The sequence below is a fragment of the Agelaius tricolor genome, unplaced genomic scaffold (genome assembly GCF_023055355.1).
Source record: "Agelaius tricolor isolate 1412-34295 unplaced genomic scaffold, bAgeTri1.0.p SCAF_11, whole genome shotgun sequence".
Classification (NCBI taxonomy): domain Eukaryota; kingdom Metazoa; phylum Chordata; class Aves; order Passeriformes; family Icteridae; genus Agelaius; species Agelaius tricolor.
The window spans coordinates 31095652-31118148 of NW_027269271.1; the positions used below are offsets into that span (position 1 = coordinate 31095652).

At 37.6% G+C, this 22497-nt stretch overlaps 1 protein-coding gene and 1 long non-coding RNA gene across 4 annotated transcripts in view; one reads left to right on the plus strand and one right to left on the minus strand.

The window, feature by feature from the left end:
- The window catches only part of SLC44A5 (solute carrier family 44 member 5), a 70742-nt gene that overhangs the window by 38749 nt on the left and 9496 nt on the right, over nt 1-22497 (minus strand). For all 3 annotated transcript variants that reach the window (XM_071437007.1, XM_071437006.1, XM_071437005.1), the window contains exon 2: nt 293-341. In XM_071437007.1, the coding sequence (XP_071293108.1) occupies nt 293-341 (49 nt within the window). The remainder of the gene's footprint in view (nt 1-292; nt 342-22497) is intronic.
- Nucleotides 6453-10116, plus strand: LOC139594621 (uncharacterized). The gene is made up of 2 exons (XR_011680702.1): nt 6453-6896; nt 9098-10116. It is a non-coding gene; the product is annotated as an uncharacterized lncRNA (long non-coding RNA).

Here is a 22497-nt window from a genome sequence, read left to right on the forward strand (position 1 = left end):
TCAAGCCAGACTGTTCTGTTAGGTGGCTCTGTCACAACGAGGTGTATCAGAACTACTACACATGTTAGATGGCAGATACTAGCCAGTGCAAGGCACACAGACTTGGCATTCAAACTAAAAGGACTTAAGAGCACACAGCTTAATACTCTCTAGTAATCATCCATCCTCAAGGGTAGTAAAGATGGTGGTCTGGATTTAGAAGACTTGCAGAATGAAATTCACAAGTTTTGCTAAAAAAAATTTTAACTCGTGTTCACCAAAAGAATTTAACAGAGTGAGTTATGATATTTACCTGTTATGAATAGGTCCTCTGAACTTCGGGTCAAATTTCCTTGGTTCACCTGCATTTAAAATAAAACAGTATAAAAGCATGTTGTTATTTAAAATAAAATCTGTCCAGAGGGGGATGTTAACACCAGCCTTTGAAGAGCATCTTCCATATATTAATATTTAATCATTTTTCTTAAAATCATTTCATATGGGCAATACCAGTAATTCACCAATAAAATTACCTAGGTTTTGTATATGAGATTAAAGCTTTTTTTCTTCCAACTTAAAAATATTGAGGGCCTCACATTTACCATGTAATAAGTTACCTTTAATGTACATCCTATCACTATGCCTATGCATAGGCTCCCAATGTGTTTGAGAGACAAGGATTATGCCTCCCAGTCACATGCTAAGTGTGTCTGACAGCGAGTAAATGAACCCACCTCTCTCCAGTTACAGGCTAAGAGCTTCTGGTTTTTCTCCAGAATCACAGAATGTTAAAGGGTTACAAGAGACCTTAAATATAATCTAGTCCCAACACCTCCTGCCATGGGCAGGAAAACCTCCTCCTAGACCAGGTTGCTCAGAGCCCCATCCAACCTGCCCTTGAACACTGCAAGGGTTGGGGCATCCACAGTGTCCATGGGCGATCTGTTTTTCATGTGGCTATCCTGGTTAGCACAGTTCCAGTTGATTCACTCAACACATAAAAAAACCCCTATATTAAAAACCCACCAAATACTAACCCACCAACCAGTGCTTCCCATGGGGACCTGAATAAGAGAAATTAAAGTACGATCTCACTTGGTAAAGAGTAATAAAAAATTACAGTCAAATCAAAATTTTAAAGATTGGGCTACTGTATGAAGAGAAACAAGCAGCTTTTCATTCAGCAGACCAGAATTTGGATTTTTCCTTTTGAAGCTAGCTATTCAGCTTTAGGGGACTTTTTCCTTACAAAGTTCAGTGATTGTGAAGATTTACTGAACAAAATTCTGTGCAATGAGAAATTACTCCTTCATTCAAATGTCAAAGCTACAACACAAATTACTGCTTCGGAGTGCTTTTTCACTGTTTTCTTAAGGATTTCTTCCTCTGAATATCCCTGGTATTACATGGTGCTACCAGCCTAAATTTCCTCCCCTGGGCCCCAAAGAAAAATATTTATTTTTGTCAATTAGAGAACAAGTCAGCGACTTCTCAAAAGTGGAATTTGCTTATTAACTACATGACACTATATTTGTTCTTGGTTTGTATCAGAAAAACCTTATCAAAACACACACACACCAGTACAATAAACACAGCAGTTAATAAAATCCTATTTGCCCTTCATCTGAGGTACTCAGATCCACCTTAGCAAGCTCCTGAAACAAAAATATCTTAATACAGAAGAGACCAAAAAAATTAAAACTTTAGAGAAGTGATGTATGACAGCAATGCTGGGGAGTGGAATAAGCTATGCTGTGATGCATGGTCAGGAAAGCATATGTACCATACACAATACCTAATGTTGGGCCAACACCTGTATATTGAACGAACAATTTTGAACAGAAATTCCTACAAAACAAATATTTCTACTACAAAATAATTCACCACCAGAACAAAACCATATGTAACGTTACGCCCCATAGACACGTTCTGGCTTTAAGGCACACTGAAGCTGAACTTCTGTTCTTTGCTCTTACAGGACCTGTTGAGCACATAAGAACAGCCACACCAGATCACACAAAAAAATCCACCGAATCCACACCCTGAATGTTATAAGGGGCCATCTCTGAGGAGGAATGCAACACCAAGGCAAATACTGCAGTATTTACCCAACACTGATATTACAGAGACTTCCAACTGCATTTTTCTTAACTAAAAGTACTGACTTTGCATTTAATAGCTCTGAGTGAATTTCTTTTTCATTCATTGAAAAATTGAGATTCAAGGAATCTCTATTTACCTTGCATATACTTTAACAATCTGCAATGCTCTACATCACAGAGTACTACAAGTCAATCAAACATTTATTTTATCTGTTTTAAGCTTGCAATCAACCAGTTTATTACTGTACTGTGTAACACGGCAGCATGTTATGCTAACAAAAATGTTACAAATTATTACACTCAAATGTCCTGGTCTGCTCAAATGTTTCTTGTACATAAGCCATTTCATAGTTTTGGTCATGCTTATATTCCTTTTCTTACCCTTTACAGCACTACTACAGATCACTAGAAAAGGAGGGGCCAGAATGGCACAGGATATTCACCACGAACATTGGACGTGATTTATATAATCCCATAATGACTCTTTCTATCTGACTTCAGTCCATTCCTAACAATTCTAACAGTCTACTTGCTTTTATGGGCAAACATTTTTATTGAGTCACCCCTAAAGACTCCAAGTTCTCACTCTTGAATTGTAGTAGTTAGCTCAATCCCAGTACTGGAGGAGCCTAGTCTCCAAAGTTATTCAATGTTCTCCTTAAAAATTAGAACATTTAAGTAGAATGAACATTTTGAAACTGTGCAGGTGACAAGTGTTCTGGAGACAGAGGTATTTATCAAAAAGGATTTTTATAAACAACACTTCAAAGTGAATTTTGTAAAGTAACAAAAGTTGTAAAGACAAACTCTATTCAGGAATCCATAAGGAACAATTGATTTCAAAAACACTGTTGAGGAGAATCCTAAAGGATTACAGCACACTACAAAGAGAGAATGAGTCCGTCAAGCAATGTCTGCAAAAAAAGCACCACTCTTTCAAGATGGGCATGATTGAAAAAGTCACTATTCCTTGTGCTTGGGGACATGTGAGGCCTCAAATGAATAACTATTTCTAGATCATGGCACTAGAATTTCAGAAGATACAAACAAATTAGAGAGAGTAGTGGGACTTATTAGAAAGAAGATACTACAAGGTTTACAGAAAGCAGTAAATGAATGCAACTTCAATGCCTGTGATTAAGCAAAGGAGCACAAAATAACAGTCTTCAATCACCATGCAAAATTTACAATGATCAGTAGTTCTGTTTCCTCTACCAGTTAGATAAGCTAACCTCAGTTGCAGCAAGGATGGTTTAGATTAGGCATTAGGAAATCTTTCAGGATGCAGTCATATACTGAAACACACATTGGAATTTTCATCACACTAAGTTTTTAAGAAAGGATTATACAAATATCACTTGAGAAGAGAACAGGAAAATGTAACATCTCAGCACACAGAGAGCCAAATGGATCTAATATATAAGAGGATAAAAACAAAGCACTACAGGAAGGGAGATCTAATTCAAATGGAGACTTTCATCTCCAACAAGCCAGAAGACAGATGCTAAGAAATAGAATTAACAACCACTAACAGCTATAAAATTATTGCAGTACTGCAAGTTCCTTCCAAGAACTGTTCCTCACACCAGCAGTCTGTATGCTTATGGTGGCACAGTGTAGGGCAACATGGCTCAAACTACCTCCTCTGTCACTGAGCTCTTGGTATAAATTCATTACAGAATATGGGGAGAAACAGTAACAACATTCTAAGTTCAAAATACACTTGAATTCACTGTCAGAATTAGTCTGGATCTCTGGAGCTCTTGTTACAGCTGATCACAACTGTGATCAGTTTCATGGAACAGAAAAAAAAAGAAAAATGCCATTTGTTTAATCTAATTTTTCTGGCGTAATTCTAAATTAAATTCAAATTCTCTACTTTATTACTAATATTCTTTAAAAATTCAGAAGATGTTTTGAGGGGGTGAGGTGGGAATTATTCATGTTTCTAGTATCTACATTGCTCCTGGTAAAAGCAAACCACTTCCCCAGCTATAAAAGCCCAAATATATTTAGAAAGCAAATTCCAAGCTTTAGGAGTTTGGTAGGCATAAGGAAGAAAGCAGTGGTGAGGGGGGACTTACACCTTTCACTAAGATTAAAAACTGATATCATATTTTTTTCTTTGCAGATGAGACAGATCTATTTTACAGGCTGCCTTATAATACGAAACTTGTGTATGTTGAAGTAAAATATCATTACCAGAAATACCTGACAAGGTATTTACAAATTCTGACTCCAAAATAGCATATTAAGTTAATTGTTACACTTTATCACTGTAATAATTTTAAAGAGCAACTCTAAAATTACTTACCTAAAGTAAAAATCGACCATACACACATGCAAAACTTACCTTTGATGTGCAATTTAAATAAACTAGCAAATGACATCCAGGAAAAAATTACAATATTGCTAATAATTGAAGAAGTTACAGGAAACCATTTGAGTCTGCATTCAAGCCCATTTAAGTCCATTGAAATTACACAGTTGAAATATGTGAGATTTAGATCAGATATTTTGAATTGTTCTAAGAAAGCAAGTAAATTACCATGTCTTCCATAGTAGTTTTCTTCATCTCTATCCATGTTACTGTACCTGGATCGGTTGAGTAAGCTGTCTGTGTGAGATACCAACTGTGTACTTCTGTGTTGCTAGCTAGTACACTTACCCCAGCAAGCAGAGATACACAAAAATACTATTTAAATAGATTTAAAAATAAAGGTGATTGTCAAGGACTTCTCCAACTAGAACAGAAATTCACAAAGTAGGCAGGCCTTTCTCTGAATAGAGAGTTATCACTCAGTGCCTTGTCCACCTACCCAAGCCAGTCTGTACAAAGAGGAATGACTCTTATCAGCTTGTACTAACCTACACTGCACACGCAGAAAGGGAAACACCTGCACCTTCCTGCATATGGAAGTGAATATAACCCCAAAAAAATCCTGATGATTTGCTAACTGAAAATAAGGTAAAACACTCTTAGCTACATTTCTGTAGCCTGTACTACTGTGACAGTAAATAGTCTTTGCATGCAACAGATGGCCACATCTTTCCTCCTCTGTACATATGACTAGCACCCCAAAGTTCAAGTCATATAAGTCTAAAATGTAAACTGTCTGCTGTATACTGCATTTCCAATCTTGTCAAGTGGAAATCTATCTGTAGAAGTAGTCATAATTTACTAAATTATTTCTTACTAGTATGTACTTTTTGTATTTCTGCACAGCACAAAATACAGAAGAGGTAACGCTGGAAGGTCTCAGCATTGTTACATTGATACTGTAATGTTTTTATAGTGAAACAAGTACAAGGCATTATACTCAGTATGTGAATCTGAAAGCCTGAGGCAATCTCTCCTTTGAAGCCACAAAGGAACAGAATCTATATGTGGTGATCCTGACCAGAATGAAATTTCCATTCTCTGTGGAATATAATTAAAACACCAATTGTAGAATTTTGCAATGAAAAATGTGTACGCTTGCATATGCACTCCTGTGATACTGTACAAGACACAGCTGAACTACAAGCTGGAACGACAAAAACAACACTTTTAAGTCAGCCCTGTCACTGCATAGTATGCAATGACAAAGAAGAATAATCTCATATGATGTTTAACCAATGATGCCTGTGATACGAAGTCAAAGCCCATTTTGTTATTAGAGAACTTAGCAGCAATGTTCTAATGTTTCCCAAATCAGATATTTAGTATAACCAGTATCAGGCAACCAAACACTGAAGATGTAGACTGATCTCCTGCAAAATATTAACTGTTGACTGAACCCTGGTACTTAACTACCCTCCCAAGACCTCCTGTCATTCTTAGCATATAGGAAAAAAAAAAAAAAGAAATGTGTGAGGCCAAATGACTGATTTTACTGTGCTCCCATTCAAGTTTGCACCTCTGTGAAAGGCTGCTTCACAAAATCTCAATATAGTAAAGGAACAGAAGGCACTGAACAGACAGTGCTAAGCAAAAATGCACACTAACTAACATGCATCTGGTCAGCAATATATTACTCAACTCCAATAAAATGCTATTTCTGGTTCATAACTATTAATTTCTTCAGGTTTCTTCCCTGGTGTTTGGTCAACAATTACATGTGCCAGTGACTAGAATAGGTACAGCTTTTTAAGAAAATAATGTTTTTATTACCAAGCCGTTGAATCTGCATGCATAGGCACTGCTCCCCTCTACTGGACACATCAGTCATTTCAAGTAATTCAAAATATTGCTAGAAAAGGCCTCAGCAATAGTAAGGCCTCCGCGTACTCAAGGTACTAATTGAATGTTCAAAGATGCAAGTGCACAAGACAACAAATTAGGCTGCTAACAAATGCACAGGGTGTAGTAGGATTGAAAGAGGTTGTCCCAGGGTGACGTTATGATGCTTGTATGCCCAGTCATGTGTTCTGTTAATGTTGGATATCATGTTCTGTACCTTTAAGACCGGCTCTGAAGAGGGAAAGTTTTGTTTTGGTTTTCTTATCAGCCTGGCGGGACACAGGGACTGCAGCTTTTGCTTTTGCTGCTTTTGCTTTTTGCTTTGCTCTCTCGCTCTTGCTCGCTTCGCTTCTGCTTGCTTTTGCTCATTAGCTAGTTTAGCTAAACTGTCCAATTTCTTCCTGGACGGTTTCTCCTTTCCTTTTTCTGACCATTTTGAACCTGCTCCGGACTGGGACCTGGGAAACACCGAGAGTTTGCACCTTGTGGCCTGCAGCAGCAGCCCCAGCGCCGGAGGGACTGAGAACAGAGTGACCACACCCCAAGAGAGACTTTCTGAATTTGTCATCTCTTTTTCAGAGCGGTGCCATCCGGTATTGTTCATTTTGTGTGCTGGGGGGTGCTGTGCTTGTTAAATAAACAGGTTCTTTCCACTCCTCTCCGAGGAATCCTTCCCGAACTGGTTGGGGGGAGGGGCTGTGTGGGTTTGCTTACTGGAGGAGCCCTAATTTGGAAATTCTCCTCCAAATTTGCCCTAAACTACGACAGGGGTTCATCCCAGTTATGTTTCTCTAAAAAAATTACATTAAGATTTCGATTCTTCTGATCTGTTCTCAGTAGGATAATAAACAAATCCCAACACAAGTTCCTGCAAAACTGATCTGTCCCTTTCAGAAGCAGAAACTTCTTGAACATATATAAAAGCCTAAAATTTTCAAAGCTTACAGTCATTTTGCAAAGAATCCAAATAAATATTTGAAATGTACTGCTGTTTAGTGGTAGTCAATTTAATTCTACATAGAAGATTTTTTAAGGCAAACTTAAGGTACATTTTAAGTACCATGCAATATTCCTTATGCAGACACAGCCTAATAATCCTAGTAATGTAAAATAATACATTATTACTGTAAGACACACGTGTTGAAGCAGTCTAATAAGTCAAAAGGTTGACATTAATACAAAAACATCTCTTTCAGTAAGTCTTGTACCTGGTTTACTGGCATGCTGGGGCTTTTTTCCTCTTTGAAAGATTCAGGTATAACATTTCTTACAATATCATATGTTGCATATAGGAAAAACCTTATAAAATAAGGGACTTGTTACCTTTGTAAAATCATGGCTCAGGCCGGCTACTTTGGCTAAGAAAAAAAGGACTCTGGGAAAGTGACTCAGCTGAATTGGCGGCAGAAAAACAATTTATATAACCATGACACGTTCACATCATGATTTATAGTGGTTGATTGGATTACGTTTGTTACGTTTGAAAACTATGTAACTGATAATGGGTTAACTGCTTAAAAAGGCCTGCTTTTTGCAATTAAGAGACTCTCCTTTGCACCTGCCTGGGGACTCTGCATCCCTTTGCTTCATACAATCATGCACACACAAATTGCAACTATAAGAAAAACACACTTATGATTCCTCTCCTGTGAAATAAATCATACTAAATGGTAGCTGCCTTTGAAATATCTTTCATGTGCCAGTATAAGTTTCTGGACTGCCATTATGCTACGGATACTGACTTATGACTTGCAAAAAATGGAAGGGTGAAGAGGGAAGAGGAGTGGTAGACAAGATAAACAAGTCACCTCATCACTTAGCTGTCCTTTTCTTTACAAAGCTGCAAAGACAGAGATCTCAACGTGCAAGTCACAGTCCAAATTTCAAAAGTGACTGTTGCTGACTTACAGTGAAGCTGAGGGCATTCAGCACTGCTCACAAACCAAGTGCCATTGCTGCAAGTCTTACCAAAGGACAGAATAAAGGAAGAGGGGGTGAAAAACACAACACAGTGAAAGGCAAGGGTTTACGGTTTCAAGCAGACCAAACTACCATGAAATATTTAGTTTTACCCATCATTCAGACTCCTTTGTTTCCCAAGAAGTCCAGGGTATGTGCACAACATAAACAGAATTGGCCAGGAATCCTGAGGTCAGTGATTGTTCAGTGGAGAAAGCTGACCGGTTTTCTACTGTGGGTCAAAAACCAACCACTAATTCAAACTCTAAGAATAAAATTATTATCATTGCAGTCTCCTAATTAGCCATGTAGCTGAAAAAGTATGATGACATAGCCACAAGACAAACTGGACAACAACACGTCGTACTCCCAAATGACTATCAGTCCAAAGATTGTGCGATATTTTTTCCTGAAGGTGACTGTACAATTAACACGCTGTCCATGTTCACTTAACATTAGAAAAAGCATGACCAGCATGATATAATCTCATGTCAAAGGCCCACATCTAACATTCTCCTAATATTAGTGACAGCACAGGCTATTAGGCTGGTATTGAAACATACCAGTTGTCAAACGATTACCCTCAGAAAGGGGACTGAAAATGTATACCATTAATGTATTACAAGCAAATTATCAATGAACTGCTATTCTACCATGCGATCAAAAACATCAATAGCTAGTGGAACTTTTACAGTTCTCTGAACAACAAACAAAATATTCTCAGCAGTTTGGGTCACATACAGCGCTTCTTTACAGTTTCCATTTCAATGTGCTTATTAGCTGTTCCCTCAAATTCTTCTTTGGAGCTGAAATTGTCTGTTCTTTTTTTCCCCAGCTTCCATTTCTTATTCTTGTTCTGCAGCTAATGCAGCAACAAGTTTCATGGAATATCCAAGCAAAGACACAGCTACCAAGATACTTCTGAAATGGTGTGATGTGTGGGAAGAGTACTTCTCTGCAAACTCAACTATTCCGCAAGACATTTTTTTCAAAGTGAGATTGGGCCCAGGAGACTGGGTGAACTCTAGAACAAAGCAAGTTCTGCCTGTTAGTTATGTTTGATGCAACTGTTATGTTAAATATTTCCTTTTCCCCACACTTTGATGTATTAATCCAGTTAGAAAGGGCTCTTGATCTTGGAACACACTCTCATGCTTTAGAAAAAACAGCACCTAAAATACAGCCTTGACAATGCTTTACCCAGAAAAAGGAGTGTTTTGAAATAATCAGATGCTTTCTACCAAGGATCAGAAAATGCCAGTTTTCTGTTTCTAGTATGCTTTACTCCAGCTGATCTAGAATGACAGATGGCAGTTAATGATATTTTCTCCTAGCAGAGTCTCTAACCCCAAATGGTTTATACCATAACATATCATTGTAACATTTTCTAGTTATTCTTATGCAGTAAAATGCTGCATGCAGATACCGTACCAAGACCTTTTCAATAAATCATTAAAATAGCGCTTTTATAATCTCAGAGGGAGGGTGTTAACTTCAGCATCTACCATTTATAATCACAACACAGCACTGTTGCTGCTGGGAAAAGAAGTGCAACTTTACATGTTTTTTTACATATAAAAATCCAGGTGGATGAAACAAGAGCTGGATTATTCTGGACTTTGTGTACACCATCTATATGCCACTATTTTATTTGTACAAATGCATTAATTACTTTGGAAGCATGAGAACAGTCAGACTCACAACCTTATGAATAAACTAGTGTCTAATTCACAAAAGCCACGTTGAAACTGCAGTAATCAGAGCCTTGACCACAATGCATAATTTTGAAGATGCATCTTTCTCTGTATACCAAGGCCTTTTCTAATAGCTGCATATTAAACCAAGAATGGTCAATGGTTGCCTTTAATGAGTTGGCTTTTTTTTTGAAAGCTAGATAACAAAATCCTAATGCAACATGTTAGTGAAATGTGCAGTATAAAATGAACATAGCTATCACATGTCTCAAGTTGTTCCATAATTCCAAAATTTGTCAGTCAGTATTACTGACACAATTCTCAGAATGCTAAGATAAGGTTCTATCCTTTCTCTCCCCTCCTTCCTGCACAGCCTTTTAAAGATTAAAAATGCAACTTGTGCCTTGAAGACAATGAATTGTCAGGAGTCCAAATTTTAAAGACAATTACCTCTGTTTTATTTCCGCTTATGGTTCTTCATGTCTCGGGTACTCTCTGCCTGGTATGCACTATCCTGTTACTGATGTAGTACGGATGTATGACACTTCTACTTCATCAGGAAGTGCCTGCTGAGCACATTCAGAAACTGGCAAATTCACTTTTACAATTAGGACCCCACTTTTAAGAGGAACTGTAATCCTGCAGGTAAACATAGGAATTTGAACATAATTTTTACACAATTACAGAATGTATTGAGTTGGAAGGGACCCTCAAGGATCATCAAGTCAAACATCCCACATAGCACCATCCCCAAGAGTCATATCACATGCCCAAGAGTATTGTCCAAATGTTTCTTGAACTCTGTCAGGCTTGGTGCTGTGAACCTTTTCCTAATAGCCACCCTACACCTCCCCTAAAATTACTTCAGGCCATTCCTTCAGGTCCTGTCACTGGGTACCAGAGACAAGAGATCAGTGTCTGCCCCTTCTCCTCCCAGCATGAGGAACTTGTAGACTGCCATGAAATCTCTCTTCACTCTCCTCTTTTCAAGGCTGAACAGACCAAGTGACCTCAGTGGCCTTCATACAGCTTCCCCTCAAGACCCTTCAACATCTCTGATGCCCTTCTTTGGATGCTCTCTAAGAGCTTAATTTCTTTCTCATACTGTGGTAACCAAAACACACAATACTCAAGGTGAAGCCAACAGGGTGCGGAGGAGAGTGGTACAATCCTTCCCTTGGCTCAGCTGGTGGTGCTGGGCCTGATGCGCCCCAGGCACAGTCGGCTCCCCTGGCTCCAGAGCACTGCTGACATACTTCAACTTTCTGTCAACCAGCATCCCAGGATGCTTTCCACAGCACTGCTTTCCAGTATCTCATTCCCCAGTCTGTCTCTACATCCAGGGTTGCCCATTCCAGGTGTAGAATCTGGCATTTGCCCTTGTCAAACTTCATATGGTTGGTGATTGCCCAGTCCTCTAGCTTGTCTTCTGGTTTTTCATTAAACAACAACAAAACCCCCAACACTACTATTACAAAATTAAATGAGTCTGGTACCGAAATCAAATGGAAGGTGTAAAATAAATAAGATAACCTTTTGCTCCAGAACAAGTTATGACTTATTGTTAAGGGTAAAGCAGACTATTAAGAGCCTTTCACAATTCATTTTTGGGACTAACAAAATTTATACCACTAAACCTTTAGCACAAGGTTCAAATTCCACAAAAAGTTTACATCTCATGGACTCTGACCTTTGATAATTATTATCATTTTCTGTAAGATGGACTCTTGGTCCTGTCGTGAACGGCGGAAGAAATGCTTCACACAATATGCGTGAATGGTAAATCTCAAAGTTTATTGAAAGCTCACACATATTTATATTGGTGTTAATGAAGCTTATACATATTGCAAAAGCTGAGCTCATTATTGGTTAAAGCACACTTAGATCAACCACACCTACTTCTATGCTCTAATGATTATTTTGTTTCTATGTTTGCATTCTTCTAGCTTCTCTACCTAGAATATCTACGTTTTCTGGCAAGCGATTTTCTCTCTCATCTTCCCGTTTCAGCGAAGGTCACTATGACCTTTGTCAGTGATTGGACACTGGTTTCACAATCTCTAGCTTGTTTCCCCTATCTTTATCTAACGGTATCACATCGAAGTGGCCTTTCTCAGCTAGCTAATTATCCAAAAAGCTCTCTACATGGTCCTACACGATTAATTACTCCAAAATGCAGACAATTCATAGATTTGTCACTATTTTCCATTAAGAACTAAAAAGAAGTAACAATTTTAAATTGTCTTTTACTTCCTATTGATTTTTATACTAAGAAGTATTTACTAGAAATCAACTATTACAACCTATTTAGAACCTTCCATTTAAAACTTATATTGCAAATTTAAGATTTCTTTTTGATGCAAATAGAATACTGGAAGTGGCATTACGAATTATGTTTTCCCTTCTATTGAAGTAGAAGCATTTGAATAAGAGCTTTGTAGCTTAGACCAGTTCAAAACCAGAAAAATTAAATGAGAGTATTCTGTAAAAGAAGTATATACATAAAGTTCTGATTTTAAATATAACATTAAGAAATGACAATTTATTTTTTTTAAATTGTAAGCCAGACATACTGATTCACTCAAGACAAACTACTGCCTCTCACCCTTTGTTTTCAAATAGAATATACAAATATCCACTCCCACAGTTGTTTATTCTGAGGGAAAGGGGGCCTCAAATTTCTGAAGTATGGTCTTACAAAGTAGCACAAAGTCTCTGGGAAAATTGTCTCTACAATTAAATGCACAGCTTTCAGGAACTCTTAGCCCTATGGTCTATGAGAATCTAGCATGGGAGCTGTACTCAACCACGATGGCTAATTACTAGAGAAGACAGAAAACCACCAGAAAATATCCCTATATAGCTTGGAGAATTAGTACAATTTTAATCAGTTTCTTTAACAAGTCCCTAGATGCCATTATTGTATGACAAGCTGTTGCAACACATTTTCTGTGGGTGTCACCACCATTCTCCTCGCATTCCATCTCTGAAATAAAACCATTCTTTTGCTTAGAGAGATTGAAAAACTGGAAGCAGAGCAAGACATTTTCTGCCCTAGTTCAGGTCTACGCCTCAGGCATGCCCTTTTGGTGCACATCTGAGTGAGAGAAGCGCTAATGCCAACCCCTGTGAGCTCTTTGTTCTGCCCCAGGCCTGGGTTCAGCACAGCCACGGGACGTCCTCCGTCAGCCGTCTCTGGAGAAGCTCCGGAGCAGCGCCGCGAGGAGGCCTCAGCCAGGGCTGATCCCCGAGCCGCAGTTCGGCCGTGCCCTCGCCACGCACAGCCCAGGTAGCTTCGCGCTCCTGTCCGACCCTACTCAGCCCACGCGGCCTGACCGCTCTGCCCGCAGCACCGGCCCACAGTCAGCTCTGCCTGCCGGCCGCAGGCTGGAGCAGCCCCGGGCTCGCTCGGAGCTGCTGGCGCTGCTGAGCACCGTACAACAGACCCTGCCGACCAGCCCAAGCCCTGCACTGGTAGCCCAGCTCCCAAGGCAAGCCTTGATCTGGCAGCAGGATGGTTACATAGAGAGTGACTAATTAATTTTTATTAAAGAACAATGTAACAGAAGTCCAAGCATATTTAACATTAGTAAAACTTTTTCCCTCAAAAGAATATTCTCCACAACAGCTGAAGGGTTGTTTCACTCAAACATTACTGAATACCAATAGATCATGTCTGCAGAGCAGTGTCTGGTAAATTACCCGACATAAAGCTGCACAATTTAACATATGACATGTTGATTTCCAAAGCTCGAAAATGTCTTATTTTGCCTTTAAAAAGGGCATTCTTTGAAGCAAGCACCCACAGTTTCACTGAAAGTCCCACTGCCCAAATGTGTGACCAACTTTTACACCTGGTTACTAGTACTCAGTATGCTATTAGAATACAGAAATAAAACCGTTCAGATGGGGATTTGGTGAGTCATAAGTATTTATGTTTATTTAACATTGTACATAAAATGCATTATTATTATGAATGCCTGCCTTTCGGCACAGTCTCTGTACAGCATACTGTCTGGTATAATGAACAAAGCACCAGTTCCTGGTTGTTTCTGAACCATTAGATATGCAGTGACAATTAAGAGTTTGTAAGGCTATGTTAACTAGATGCAGTATTTTAACTGGCAGGCACATTTTCATTTATTTTGCCTTCATTTCTGAAACTTCTGCCACTTACTGTAGGATGTGCTCTGTAGTCTTAGCAGTGTTAACAGTGGCTCTGTGTCTGGAACAGTGAATATATTCTCTAAATTATAATACAGGCAGATTCAATTTAATAATATATTTGAGCAAATACAGTTGCTTAGAAAGGGTCAGAAGTAACCCTTTATTCCAAGTTTTTTCACTTATTAATAAAAACAGACTTCTACTGTATTCTCTATTTTGTCTTCATAAAAGAAAACATTCTGGAATCAAAAGCTTAACTTTACACAAAGCCTACTGTGTCCTTAGACAAAAGAAGAGGACTGTGACTACTGATGGTTTCTGTTTTCTATAGGCTTCTAAAGGAACAACATATTGTGCTAAGTTAGTGTGCATCCTTTGAGCCAGGTTCGATTCCTAGGACTGTTAGCAAATAAATAATCCACTATTAGTTACAGGTTTTTATTCCTCAAAGAACTTCTTGGCATTTCCAACACACACAATTAATGAGAGATTGTTACACACTAATGCAGAAAACAATGTCTCCATACATTTCATTATTAGGTGTTACAACAACGAAATTATTAAGTGAATGGTGATCTGAAAACTGAATAAGTTTGGATGTAAGAGGACTAAGTCTGGAAAATTTCAAGTTAGCTAGATATCTGTAAAAACTGATACACAGTGACTCCTAAACCTGTACACAGACTGACTTGCGATGCTACTATACCAAGCGCTGTGCATTATGAGAAAAGTCTTTCTAGGAAACGACCCATTTCTTGCAGAAGCAGGTGTCAAGTTAGTGTCTAAAGCACAGAACTGGCTCAGATTCCCCCTCCATTTCAATAGAAAAATACATGAGATGCTCATTGTATAAGACTAGATTTATTATAACTCGTTTGAAGATTTTCCATTTTGTGATGCGTAACCTAAACCTAATTTGGAACTTGTCTTCTATTGCTGTTGGTGTATCAATTTAGAGCAAAACAACTGAAAAATATAATCCTAGATGTAAATCCACATCTAGGCTGAAATTATTATAGGACTAAAGCCCATATATATGAATCATTGGATGTGTATCAGCTATATGTAGAATTAATGAAGACGTGACCACAAAAGATAAGATCTTCTGGGAATGCTTCTTATTGTTCAAAAGAAAGGGTACTCAGTGATAACCCAGCCCAGTATCTGCTTCATTATAGGAATGGGCCATGGGCCTTCCTTGCATCTTAACAAGTGTTCAGGATCCAAAAACTGGACATTTGGTTAAATACAGATGCTGAATCAGACCCTCACTATTTTGTAAGAGGGAGGAGATATTCTTACAGACTTCACAGCAGCTCCAGAATACAACACGCTCGTTATACATAAATGACATGAAGGAGGGAGGGAGGGAAGGAGGGAGGAAGGGAAGGGAAGGGAAGGGAAGGGAAGGGAAGGGAAGGGAAGGGAAGGGAAGGGAAGGGAAGGGAAGGGAAGGGAAGGGAAGGGAAGGGAAGGGAAGGGAAGGGAAGGAATTGCAGCCCACTGTAGATACGAACATTTAATGTGAATGTTTACACATGAATATTTAACAGACTGACAAGTAACTTGTGTAGAAGAAATATCTCAGACAAATCAAAACCAGACCAAAATAGGAGGCAAAATAAGATTTGGGGGATTTGGGGAGATTCTCAGAATATGTATTAATCTTAGCAACACCAAAAAAGTTTTTAAGAGAATTGTGAAAAAATATGAGAAGATGGAATCCGTAGGAATAAGAATTTGATTTACTCTGATGAAAGATCAGAAAATTCCTTCCCAGTCTCAGAAGTAGAACAAGTCTCATCTCCTTAAAAAAAGTCGCAAAGTCTTACAAAACCCAAGCATTTTACAGTCCTAGACTCAGCTTTATGCACTGCAGATGTACCTTAACATCTTGAGAATAAGTAAGCAATAAAATCATAATTATATAAGAACTTGCTGACTGGAAGTTCTGGTACTATTTTCTTAGCTAAAAATGCTTAATATTAGGCCCAGATGCCTAGAAGTTAATCTCTGGTTTAATCTCCCACTCATTCCTAGAAATTGATGTCTTATATTTGGTAAATATTAATAATCACATAAATAATAACTGGAAATTAGTTTCTGCTCTTATATGTGATAAGGTTGTAATATCCTGTGAAAACTGTGAAATCCTAGTAACTGGAAGCAGAAAAAAAATTTAAATTTGAGCTTTTAGCATTACAGTTTTATTGCTGAATCAACTACAGTGCTTTTTTCTTAGGGTCATCTGCCACTGAAAAGAAAAGTCATGAAATAGTATACTACTAATAAACAACTAATACATTGTTATTATTGATGTTGTTGTTACATGTCCCCATTAAAACTGCAATTTTTGAAGTGGTACACATTAACACCCAAGTTACTTACACTTTTCTGTGCAATGTTTGAAGCCAGTTGCTAGTACACACATACCAAAGAGGTGGACTGAAAACAGGTAAGCTTAACATTCAGCTATAAAGGTGCTGCTAACATGCTTTGCTACATGGAATTTATAGCAGTAAGGTTTCTGTGGCTAGTAATTCTGCTCTTGGTGCCATGAAGAATTCTACTCTGTCTTTCCCAATGGGATTCTAAGCAAATGCCCTCAGGACACGTGTACCTTCAGATACTGTGCTTAAACTCTGTAGGTAATGCCTAAGAAGGCATTACCACAGGACACCTAATTTCATCTCTTGAGACCTTGAAGGAATTGTACATCAACAGAAATGTTATGGTCTGCAGTCTGAATTTGCCTTCTCCAATGAGACACCACACCACAGTATTCATTCCGATGAACCTCTGGTTGATGCAAACAAAAGGTATTACAAAACCTCAGTGTGTAGAGGGAAGATTTCACAGTGCATGCTTGTACCCTACTTTTTCCTATGTTCCGTTAATCCACCCATCTCTTTAAAAAATGGAAAGTGAGGAGAAAGACATTATAGCTGTACTATATTATGTATAAATGCGAAATATGTGAATTTATTATCAGCACTCACTAAACATTCCAGATCTCTGGAGAAGCTAAAACACCCCAAACTATTAATTAACAATTTTGCAACAATTTTATTTTACCTACTTTTTATTTCCATGTGTGGTCTGTGAGCATACACACACATAGATTTCAAATTTTAATTGGAAGGATTTTTTTCACTGTGACTCTAAAATGCAAGGTTTTAACACTCAAGGTGACATGTGTCCACATGTTATTGAATAATAACACATTTTGTCACCTATATTTAGCTAGCAGGCTACATACATTCTTTCCAGTTGAGCGGAAGTGACTGTTCTGCTAAGAGAGCAATCCCTTCGTACTAGGGACATCTTCATGGAATTCTTCTGGCTAAAAAATAAGTAGAACATGTTCAAGGATTCATAAGTGCTATTTCCATTATCTGTAACCTCCAAGGTCCCAGGTCCTGTAATCTGTTTCCTTCTGTTCTGTCAATGTCCTTCAACCCTCATTTCCTAGTTCACATTCTTAAGTAATTCTCCATCCTTAACCCCAAATTATTCTCCCTTCTTTTCCTAACCACATTTTTATTAACATTCTACTGCCATTTATGAAACAAGACTGCTCCTGAATGACATTTCCATTCTGTTCACCCTTAGAGATAAAAATGTTTTATACATTTTTAATGTGAAGAGCTGGTCCAAAATCAAAAGGCCATGTAAGAAGGTACATAAAGACCAATCAAATAAAGGGACTGCTGCATACTAAATCTACTTTCTATACCTGAATACATAGCACTAATTAAATATCTCAGTGAGCAGTAGCATTTGTCTAGTCTCCTCTGAAATTGTGTCATTTACACTGCACCATCACCCATTAAAACAAAATCAGCTCTTCATGTCTCCTAAAACATTTTGCCAGCCAAGAATCAATCTGTTTGGAAGCCTGTCACAGAAAATAACTGTGAAGAGTGACATCAACATTCCAACAATATTGTAAATTATAAGGTAACTAGAAACTAATTTGAAAAAAGAGAGATCTTTTGTAGAAACAACTCTGTGTTGACAGAGAGATTAATAAAAGGAAATGTCCAAAAAAAGACATTATGTTACAAGAAGAAAAATACTCAATATACATTCCTTTCCTGTGTATAATTCAGCATTATGAATTTGAAAGTTGAGATTCTAAATCTTGCAAATCTTTTTTAACTTGCTCAATTAAAGACAGGTATCTGTATGGGTGCCACAGGAAAGGGCCTGGGTTAAGTCTTTCTTTTAAGTTGAATGAGACTTGAACTAGTCAGAAATAATGGTTCAGAAACTCCATCTTTCTCTACTGCTTCTATATTGTATTTTTTTTTTTTTTAAGACAGATGGGGTTCTTAAAGAGCAACCTAAATTTGTGTGGCAATTACTACAGAATTCCAAGAAAAGCTGCAAACATATGCATTAAAAATAGCAAGAAATTTTGACTTTCTCATGCTTTAAGCAGCAGACCTCATGCCAGAGAAACTGATGCCAAAGTATCAGAATTTTTTTGACTGCCCTTTTAGTATTTTCTGGAAGGTTTTCTTTACTCTAGTAACCCAGTTTGGGCTTGCCTAAGGTGAAGAGAGTGATCTATAAACTGAACTAGGGGCATTAAAAAAATGAAAATAAGCAGATATATGGGGTCCTGTTACAAGCAAACCACACGGACGGTATTTAAAAGTTAAGATCAGTGTCAGTAAGCCAAGGGGAAAACAGGACTGATCGACAGATACACTTGCCTGGTGGGAGAAGCTTGGTTTCCAATCTCAGAGTACTAATTTTATGTTAAAGAGCTCTCAGAAAAAACAAATCAAAACAAACAAATAAAAAACCACACAAAAACCCAAACAACAAAACCAAAAAACCCAAAACCAACTTATTCAGGATTTTCCTTGGCCTCTTAGCCAGAGCATCCTCATACAGGAACCACTCTGTTGAGATTTTTACAGCAGTAGAGCTCTTCTGAATGTTTGCCCATTCAGACTTCCCAATCACCTAAACAAGACATGTTATTGCTAAGAAAATATGTGGTCTGAGCAATAGCAGTGTTTCTTTTTTTTATGAGTGCTACTTCCAGGACGGCAGGATTGTGGGGGTTTTTTGTTTGGTGCTGGCTTTTTGGTTGGTTGGGTATTAAAATAGGTCTGATCAAATGTTTTAGAATGCTAATGTTTTTGACATCCCAGACTTCCTTCCCTGTCAATGCAGCGATAGCAATATTTGTTCTTCAGCTTAAAAGGCACAATACCAGATGTCCATCTAAACTGTGATTAATGGGGCTTGATTAATGATTAAGTGAAATAAAAAATCCTATGGAGGGGAAAAAAGGAAGTAAAAAAAAATAGAAAATAGAAAGCAAGTAGAAATGGAAACAACCAGGTAAGCAAGGGAAACAGGAACAAGATGATGCAGAACGGTAAATCGAAGAACAATTTGTAGCATAAGTGCAGGAGAGTTTATAAGACTGATCAGGTATCCAGGAACAGCAGCAAATTATCTATATGTCCTTCACTGAAGACAGGTCCACCACAAGTTGTATTTAGTAGGCAATCAAAAAGCATTGAGTTAAAATGGGACTTTGGTTATCCTGACAGCTGCAAAATTGAAGAAACTATTCAAAAAGTCAATTTCTGAATCAAAATTTTGAATCTAAAGCACAGCAATTTTGTAATTAAGAAGTGTGAACTGAAAGAAGTTCAAATCCTAGCATGTTTTCAAGATACAATTAATATTATGACATACAAAGAGTTGTTTCTTGAATCTTAACCATCAGCAATAATTTCTTTTAATGCACCTAAGCATTTTCTAGTTAACAGTACACTCCCATCCATTGAATCCCTTTAAGTCAAATGATAACTGTAAACTATGTAGTAAACTGTGCATAAAAGAGAATTTGATAGTGACAATAAGTTATTACTTGATCTTGATTAAATGAGAATTGGATAGTGACAATAAGTTATTACTTGATCTTGATTTCTGGATAATACACTAATGAAATTATTCCTGAATGCTAACAACAAAGAACCCTAAAGATAATGAGCATGTACTGGTAAAATGCAGAGTGAGATGACAGTAGATATATATCCTGAATGTTTTAAGAAATGCAATAAGGAACTTGACCGAAAGAAAATTACCTGAAACACAACTATGTATTTTCCTATTATTAATAGACAAAATGAAGATTAACATATGGTTTTCTTCTTGGAGTACCTTTTGTGAGAGATCTCAATCACTAAACCTAATCAAAGCTTCTATAAAACCTGAAAGGATTAATATAGATTAAATGGGACAAGTTGGGAATACTAGGACACAGAAGACTGACTTTCTAGTCTCACATGCCAGAAGGCTGTTCCAAATTGCTATTCTATTCTAAGGATGGAAGCCAATGCTTTTTAATCCCAGGCTTTTTTTGACATACCAAAAATTATCCCCAGTCTCTCTTCCTGCTTCACTACAGGCTAGGAAAAGAAGCAAAAAAATGCTTGACTTGTGGATTACTGTCCTAAAAATCTGAAAAATAAATTAGTTTGCCAGTGACTCTATAGTCTTGCAAAACACTCTTAACTATGTGTTTCCTGATTATTTTATGCCAAGACATAAAATAAGTCCCCATTTCCCTCACTGTGATTTGGATACCTACCCTGCTAAGCCCTACTTTGTTAAGCGACTTGTGCTGGAACACTGAAGCAGCTATGTGTCTTCACAGAACATATAAAAGCCATCATTCAGATTTAAGGGAAAAAAAAAAGATGGCAGTGGATTGGCCCCCCACTCTTCAAATACTTCCCACCCACTAGAGAATTCAAACAAAAAAACTATTCCACAGTGCACATTCCACCCTACTGGTATTCCCAGAATAGAAGTGTTTCAATTGTTTGGCACAGTGCATCACCAGGAATAAATACATCAAGCGAACCACAGCTTGCATTAAGTATTAAGACCTATTATTTTTGGGATATTCTGACATTTTGTCACAATATCAATACAATTACATTTTCAATTGCTTTGAGTGCTACTGGGAAATGGTCCTGAAGCATGAACAACTTCTCACACATTCTGCAAGTCTCCCATCTTGAGCAATACACAAGTATTAAAACCAAACAAGTAAGAGGCTTCCTTTACCAAATAAACATCTCCTTATCTTTTGTAATGTGATAGTACATGGCAACATTCTTCTTACTCAGTAGTTCCCATGGAATATTTTCTTATGGTCAGAATATTTCTTTTATTACAGATTCAGCATGTTAACTCAGCAGAAGATTTGGATAAGATTTCCAAACTTTCAGCTGTGTAGAATATCTGCTGCAAACTACTTTCTGCCTAGTTCTATGAAAGCTGCAAAACAAATGAACAAAATCACCTCCAACAACTTCTTGATCAATGTTTATCACTACTGAGATGTTGCCAAAGAAAATGGCAGGTTTCCTTCAGGGGTCTGTCATGCATTACAGAGGACTCACAGCTGCAAGTCAAGTACAAACTCCTCCTGAGAGAAATCTTGTGCTCTAAATAAGATTATATTTTGGCAATCTGCAATTACCTTTAAAAAAAAAGTTTCAATGGTGAAATACACTGCAAATATAACACAAAAAGCTTCAGATTCCTTGCTTTTTGCTCATATTTATTTTGATGTAGAATTGAAACCAATAGAGTGAGAATAGGAAAACCATAAAGTTCCTCTAAAACAGAGGACAACAATGAAGAAGCATGAGATAAACTAAAACTGCATTTTGTAACAAGAAGACAGATTGATAGAACAGAGAGAAAGACAATAATGAAACACAAAGCAGATATTCCAGATGCCAGATGCATAGATAATGTCAAAATTGATGCCTGTAATGACAACAGCTATAGTACAAGAACTGGACATCTATACTAATAATTTGCATAAACTTTCTTTACCCTTGTAGGGATGCAACCTCACAATCATTTAGAAGCATCTACATTAGTAACATTAGCAGCATTAGGTTGAGGGATTGTGTCAAATGGTCAGGAAGAAGCTGTGAGTAACCACAACATAACTTACCACAGCTTCTGTAGTGCAGCTAAAGCAGCAGAGAAAGACAATGGTAATATGTAGCTGTCATCAAATATAAACATAGCCCAGAAAAACATAAGCACATAATTTAATCTTCTAATCAAATATTCAGCTTTCATCTATCTTTGAAAAAGAAAAGGTAAGGACATGGGTGAAAAGTAAACCAATCCCAGCTTACTCCACTTCCCTGTAAGTGGAAATCATGTACAAGACCATAGCAAGGGAAAGCAAACACATATGGCTTTCTCCTTTATTACACTAAGCATGACTGATATCAAAGTTAAAATGCCCTAACATCAGGAAAACATGTTTTAAGATAGTGCCCAGCTATTCCAACAGTTTGCAAGTGCTCAT